Below are 7,500 nucleotides of genomic sequence, written 5' to 3'. Positions count from 1 at the left end.
GCACCTTAGTTGCATGGAGTGTCGGCACAGTAAGGGAGCCAGCCAGCTATCTCCACCCGACTGCAGGCCAGTGTATGCTCCAGCCCTGCGGAGAGCAGAGTCACGCTGAAAGTCCACGGCCCTGTCTGATCATTTATTTTTTTCTGCCAGTTAAGCCTGCTGCACAATTCCTTCGGCTCAATTAGCTGCTGTAATTGGCTACAGAAGCCCATTTAAACCCAGTCATTTGGAAGAGTCTCACCACAGGGTTGAAGGCATTGACGAGGGGAATCGAGCAGGTGTAAGGAAGTACAGCCAGCCTCCCCAACACTCTGTCCATGAGAAATCTCAAGGCTCCAAATATGTTGACTGCACATCATTAAACAGCAGCGAGGGTTCGTCAAACCTAAATCATCTGGACAGGCAGCATCTCTGGAGAAAAGGGAATGGGTGACGTTTCAGCACGAGACCCTTCTTACTCAACCCGAAACATCACCTATTCCTTTTTCTCCAGAGCTGCTGTCTGGCCCGTTGAATTACTCCAGATTTTTGTGTCTTTCTTCCATATAACCATATAACAATTACAGCATGGAAACAGGCCATCTCGGCCCTTCTAGTCCGTGCCGAACACTTATTCTCACCTAGTCCCATCTACCTGCACTCAGACCATAACCCTCCATTCCTTTCCTGTCCATATACCTATTTTTAAATGATAAAATCGAACCTGCCTCCACCACTTCCACTGGAAGCTCATTCCACACCGCTACCACTCTCTGAGTAAAGAGGTCCCCCTCATGTTACCCCTATATCTAACGGCCTTCTAGGCCATTAAGTGCGGCCTTTTGAATGAATCCAAATTTTGTAGAAAAAATCCTTTTTATTAATAAATGCTTTTATTATTTTTATTTTAACCTTAAAACGAACGTATTTAAAATACCAAAGAGTGAAAAAAAAAAATATTCAACTAAATAATCCTCCCCGACTGACAGCCACAATTAAAACATTACTAAGTCATGAGGGCTATTTTAACAAAATAATGTACATTTTGAAGTATATCTGATTGGAGTTTCTTGGATGTGGCCTAATTAGATTATAGCTAACTTAATGCGGCAATCCAACATGAAAAGATTCCCCACTCCTGATCTAACCCATGCTGTTCTTCGTCTGCAGGGAAGGAACTGTAGATGCTGGTGTAGGTCGAAGGTAGACTTAAAATGCTGGAGTAACTTAGTGGGGCAGGCAGCATCTCTGGAGAGAAGGAATAGGTGACGTTTCAGTTTGTGGCCCTTCTTCAGACTGAGTCTTGAGCCACATGAAGTCAGAAGAAGGGTCTCGACCTGAAACGTCACCCATTCCTTCTCTCCAGAGATGCTGCCCGTCCCGCTGAGTTACTCCTGCGTTTCATGCTCTATCCTGCTGCTGCTAGTCACCTCACACCGATGACTATAGGGATGCTCCGTGCAAAATAGTCACGTTTTAAACCATGAAACCCAGTCGAACAAGAACCAATCTCAGTCTGAAGCATAACCTATGAGATGTCATTGTGGTTCAGCTTATTGTCACGTGTACCAAGGTACAGTGAAAAGCTTTCGTTGCGTGCTAACCAGTCAGCGGAAAGACATAGAAACATAGACAATAGGTGCAGGATGAGGCCATTCGGCCCTTCGAGCCAGCACCGCCATTCATTGTGATCATGGCTGATCGTCCCCTATCAATAACCCGTGCCTGCCTTCTCCCCATATCCCTTGATTCCACTACCCCTAGAGCTCTATCTAACTCTCTCTTAAACCCATCCAGTGACTTGGCCTCCACTGCCCTCTGTGGCAGGGAATCCCATAAATTTACAACTCTCTGGGTGAAAAAGTTTTTTCTCACCTCAGTCTTAAATGGCCTCCCCTTTATTCTAAGACTGTGTGTGGCCCCTGGTTCTGGACTCGCCCAACATTGGGAACATTTTCCCTGCATCTAGCTTGTCCAGTCCTTTTATAATTTTATAAGTCTACATGAAACGTGATAAGAGAATAACATTTAGTGGAAGGTAAAGCCAGCAAAGTCCGATTAAAGATAGTCTGAGGGTCACCAATGAGGTAGATAGTAGTTCAGCACTGTTCAAATTCAAGGTATTGCATAAGTTGAAGTGGCTACAGATTCCATCATTGACAGTCTAGCCTGCGGCTGCCCCTTACATCTAGTGTACATGGGTCAATCCAAATTGACAGCCAACAGCTATACGTGAGAATTTGTTTCCTTCCCGCGGGTGGAGCTGTGATCTAGATCTACAAGCCACACAACAGCCTGGAGAGACACAAAATGCTGGAGTAACTCAGCGGGACAGGCAGCATCTCTGGAGAGAAGGAATGGGTGACGTTTCAGGTCGAGACCCTTCTTCAGATTGACCAGAGAACGCATTTTAAGATGAAGGGGAAAAATATTCAATAGGAATCTGAGTGGTTATTTTTTCACACGATGGGTGGTAGGTGTATGGAACAAGCTGCCAGAGGTAGTTGAGGCTGGGACTATCCCCAAATTTAAGAGACAATGAGACAGGTACATGTACATGGTCGGGATCCTTCTTCAGACGTCTCGACTCGAAATGTCACCCATTCCTTCTCTCCAGAGATGCAGCCTGTCCCGCTGAGTTACTCCAGCATTTTGTATCTATCTTCGGGGTAACCAGCCTCTGCACAGTTCCTTCCACCACACAACAGCCGGCCAGCCGAGTATGGGCTTTCCTCAGCATCTTGGAACAAACTGAACAGGAGCCACTTTGGAACCTGGGCACTATGTTGTAGCCGTTGCCTGATGTCCCGACATCTCGCAAACTCTTCTCCAGACCCCCTCTTGCAAGCAACACACCCCTGCAGCAGTAACAGGGCTATGGATCTGGATGTGGTACGCTGAAAAACTCTCGGTAGAACATCATGGCCCTGTCCCACGGTACGAGTTCATTCCAAGAGCTCTCCCGAGTTTTAAAACAAATCAAACTCATGGTAAGCACGGAGAATGAACGTAGCGGGTACGTCGGAGCTCGGGGACGTCTCTTAGCGGCTCGTAACGCTAACGGCAGGTACTCGGGAAGACTCGCTAACGGCAGGTAAGCACGGGAAGACTCGTGAAGATTTTTCAACATGTTAAAAAATGTCCACGAGAGCCCCGAGTACCGACGAGTGGCCATTACCGTAAATCTCCGAGTTCGAATCAGGGCAAACTCGGGAGAATTAGCTCTTGGAATGAACTCATACAGTGGGACAGGGGTTGCACTCAGCACTGGACAATTTTATACCGGACATTTACACCAAGCCAATTAACCTACAAACCTGCACGTCTTTGGAGTGTGGGAGGAAACCGAAGACCTCGGAGAAAACCCACGCAGGTCATGGGGAGAACGTGCAAACTCCGTACAGACAGCGCCCACAGTCGGGATCGAACCCGGGTCTCCGGAGCTGCATTTTGCTGTAAGGCAGCAACTCTACCGCTGCGCCACCGTGACCGGTGGCAAATTGCATGACGTTACAGAGAGAGTAACAAAGAAAGGAGAGAACTCAAAGTGCTGACCCATTGGAACCAGTGCCTTACCTTCTGCAGGGCTTGTGTTGAGAACCATTATCCAGCAGAGCCACGCTGCCCACCGGAGGAAGCCCATTGTCTTGTGTCTAGTCCTTGAGTCCCGTCCCGCCATGAACCAGTCCACCATTGGAAGCTTGCAGGTTGGGAAGAAGCGGTCTTCAAGCCTGAGGAAGCAAAAAAAAAAAGTTGATAGGTTGGACTTTAACAAAAGGTCATTCTCGTCTGTGTGTGTGTGTGTGTAGACGGGATTATAGGTTGCTCTCTGCGAAGGGGGACAGTTCTCACTGGAAGCTGACAGAGATGTCTTTCAGAGGAACGTGCCTTGAACAAGGATGTGGCAAGCAACATCGCAACCATTATACCACTGTCAATCAGCATTCCCCAACGCACTGTGTACACTGGTCAGACAACGTGCGTTTAGAATGAGCATGTTGAACAGACAACAGGAACCGGACAAGGCAAAATGTACCCTCTGCTGCCATATATCTAGCACAAGGTGGAGACCCTTCTTCAGGTTGATCAATAGGTGATGTTTCAGGTCGAGACCCTTCTTCAGGTTGATCAATAGGTGATGTTTCGGGTCGAGACCCTTCTTCAGGTTGATCAATAGGTGACGTTTCGGGTCGAGACCCTTCTTCAGAATAAAGATCTTTGCCACGTTACATAGAACATGGAACAGAGCAGCGCAGGAACAGACCATCACCCACAATGTCTGTGCCGAACATGATTGGTCTAGTTCAGAGATACAGCAGGGAAACAGGCCCTTCGGCCCGTTCTTGTGCTGTACTGTCCCATGTTCTATATGCAGATTGGTCATGGGCTTTTATGGATGCCAGCCACCTTGTGCCAGGATGCTGTTTGATGATGGAGCTTCTCCATCTTGGCTGCACCCTTCTTCAGCTCAAAGTTCTGGATAGAGTCTTTACTTTAAGAGATACAATGCAGAAACAGGCCCTTCAGTCCACTGGCCAACAATCCCCGCACACTAACACTATCCTACACACACACACACAATACACAATAGGTGCAGGAGTAGAGGCCATTCGGCCCTTCGAGCCAGCACCGCCATTCAATGTGATTATGGCTGATCATCCACAATCAGTACCCCGTTCCTGCCTTCTCTCCATATCCCTTAACTCCGCTAAGCCTAAGAGCCCTATCTAGCTCTCTCTTGAAAGCATCCAGAGAACCGGCCTCCACCGCCCTCTGAGCCAGAGAATTCTACACATTGGGGACAATTTACAATTACACCAAGCCAATTAACCTACAAACCTGTGCATGTATTTGGAGTGCGGGAGGAAACCGGAGCACACAGGGACAAACCCACGCAGGTCACGGGGAGAACGTGCAAACTCCGTGCAGGCAGCACCCGTAGTCAGGATCGAACCTGGGTCTCTGGCGCCGTGAGGCAGCAACTCTACCGCTGCGCCACCGTGCCACCCTTAAAAAGCTAAACCAACGTCGCCTGCCTGCATGGGACCCATATCCCACCATTCCCTGCATATCCACATACGCATATAACATTCCCTTAAACACTACTATCATCTCGACTTCCACCATCACCCCTAGCAACCACGACTAATTGTGTAACAAATCTTGCCTTGAACAAGTTGTAAACTCTATCTCTCTCACCTTAAAGCTATGCCCTCTAGTCTTTGATATTTCCTCCTTGAAAAAAAAGGTTCTGACTGTCAACCTCCATCTATGCCTCCCATAATCAGATACACTTCTATACGGTCTCCCCTCAACCTCTCTTCTCTCCATTGATGCTGCCTCACCCACTGAGTTACTCCAGCATTTTGTGCCTACCTTCGATTTTACCAGCATCTGCAAAGACAATAGACAATAGGTGCAGGAGTAGAGGCCATTTGGCCCTTCAAGCCAGCACCGCCATTCAATGTGATCATGGCTGATCATCCCCAATCAGTACCCCGTTCCTGCCTTCTCCCCATATCCCCTGACTCCACTATCTTTAAGAGCCCTATCTAGCTCTCTCTTGAAAGCATCCAGAGAACCTGCCTCCACCACCCTCTGAAGCAGAGAATTCCACAGACTCACCACTCTCTGTGAGAAAAAGTGTTTCCTCGTCTCCGTTCTGAATGGCTTACTCCTTATTCTTAAACTGTGTGTGTGGCCCCTGGTTCTAGGCTCCCCCAACATCGGGAACATGTTTCCTGCCTCTAGTGTGTCCAAGCCCTTAACAATCTTATGTGTTTCAATGAGATCCCCTCTCACCCTTCTAAACTCCAGAGTGTACAAGCCCAGCTGCTCCATTCTCTCAGCATATGACAGTCCCGCCATCCCGCGAATTAACCTTGCAGTCTCTCCAAAGCAGTTCTTCCTTACATGCCAAGTCTTTCCAATCAGAACTTGTAGCTAATTCATTCCAATCCAGCTATCATTCTGCAAAAAAACATCTTTCCTTCTGCAGTCCCTCCAAAGCCTCACATCCTTCCTATATTGGGGGTGACCTGACTTGTATGCAATACTCCAAATGCGGTCTCACCAAAGTTCTATAGAGCTGTATCTTTGAATACAGTCTGAACGTTTCGGGCCGAAACCCTTCTGGAAATAGGCAACGTTTCGGGCCGAAATCCTTCTGGAAATAGGCAACGTTTCGGGCCGAAACCCTTCCGGGTTTCGTCCCGAAACGTTGCCTATTTCCTTCGCTCCATAGATGCTGCCTCACCCGCTGAGTTTCTCCAGCTCTTTCCAGCATCTGCAGTTCCTTCTTGAACACTGTATCTTTGAATGCTTGATAAAGACGGGTGTTTGTGCCACTGTGTTATATAACCAGAACATAATTTCAAGCGCAGTGCACTCATTGTGAAAATAACTGCATCTGAATCGATTCACTGCCAATTCCAACTCGAGTCCCTTCATCTGTAAATAATATTAATTGGAGATACAAGTGTTTTTAATCTTCAGTCTGAAGAAGGGTCTTGACCCAGAACGTCACCCATTCCTTCTCTCCAGAGACGCTGCCTGTCCCGCTGAGTTACTCCAGCATTCTGTTTCTGTCACAACTGTTCTGAACGCCAGTTCTTCCATTCCGGTATACATTAGTGATAGGAGGAGAATTAGGCCATTCGGCCCATCAAGTCTACTCCACCATTCAATCTTGGCTGATCTATCTCTCCCTCTCAACCCCAATTCTCCTGCCTTCTCCCCATAACCCCTGACACCCGCACTGATCAAGAATCTGTCAATCTCCGCCTTAAAAGTCTGAGCTACAATGAGAGCATACATGCTGCAAATGTTTAGTTTAGAGATACAGCGTGGAAACAGGCCCTTCGGCCCAACGAGTCTGTTCCGACCAGCGATCACTGCACACTAACACTATCCCTCACACACACACACACACACACACACACACACACACACAGGGACACATTTACATTTACACCAAGCCTACAAACCTGTACGTCTTTAGAGTGTGGGAGGAAACCGAAGATCTCGGAGAAAACCCACGCAGGTCACGGGGAGAACGTGCAAACTCCGTACAGACAGCACCCGTAGTCGGGATCGAACCCGGGTCTCTGGCGCTGTGAGGCAGCAACTCTACAGTGCTGCCCTGATTCTCTGCTCTCCAGAGATGCTGCCTGACCCGCTGAGTTACAGCAGCCCTTGCATCTTTTTGACGCTATGTGTGGGTGAGCTCTGAGGGCTATCACGCCCAGGATGTACCGTGGTAAGCCATTTCAGATGACAACAAGGCTGGCAAGAAACATGAAGATAAACTTGCCAATCACTGTTCATGTGTTGGGGAAGTTGTCACAGTTCCCCAGTGGGAATACAACGCTGTGGAAGTACAGTCACAGCGAGCTAAACGTCACAAGTTACAACTGAAATAAAAGTGTTGGACAAAAGGCATTGCAAACAATACATGGTACGCAAAAAAGCTGGAGAAACTCAGCGGGTGCAGCAGCATCTATGTAGCGAAGGAAATAGGCA

General features: G+C 48.0%; 1 protein-coding gene across 3 annotated transcripts in view; it reads right to left on the bottom strand.

Annotated features, from left to right (window-relative positions):
- The window catches only part of LOC129714350 (adhesion G protein-coupled receptor L1-like), a 350,449-nt gene that overhangs the window by 231,803 nt on the left and 111,146 nt on the right, over positions 1-7,500 (bottom strand). For all 3 annotated transcript variants that reach the window (XM_055663898.1, XM_055663900.1, XM_055663899.1), the window contains one exon: positions 3,556-3,710. In XM_055663898.1, coding sequence (XP_055519873.1) covers positions 3,556-3,673 — 118 coding nt within the window. In that variant the 5' untranslated portion in view covers positions 3,674-3,710. The remainder of the gene's footprint in view (positions 1-3,555; positions 3,711-7,500) is intronic.

Source organism: Leucoraja erinacea, chromosome 39 (assembly GCF_028641065.1).
Source record: "Leucoraja erinacea ecotype New England chromosome 39, Leri_hhj_1, whole genome shotgun sequence".
Taxonomy (NCBI): Eukaryota; Metazoa; Chordata; class Chondrichthyes; order Rajiformes; family Rajidae; genus Leucoraja; species Leucoraja erinaceus.
This window is presented reverse-complemented; position numbering and strand designations above follow the sequence as displayed.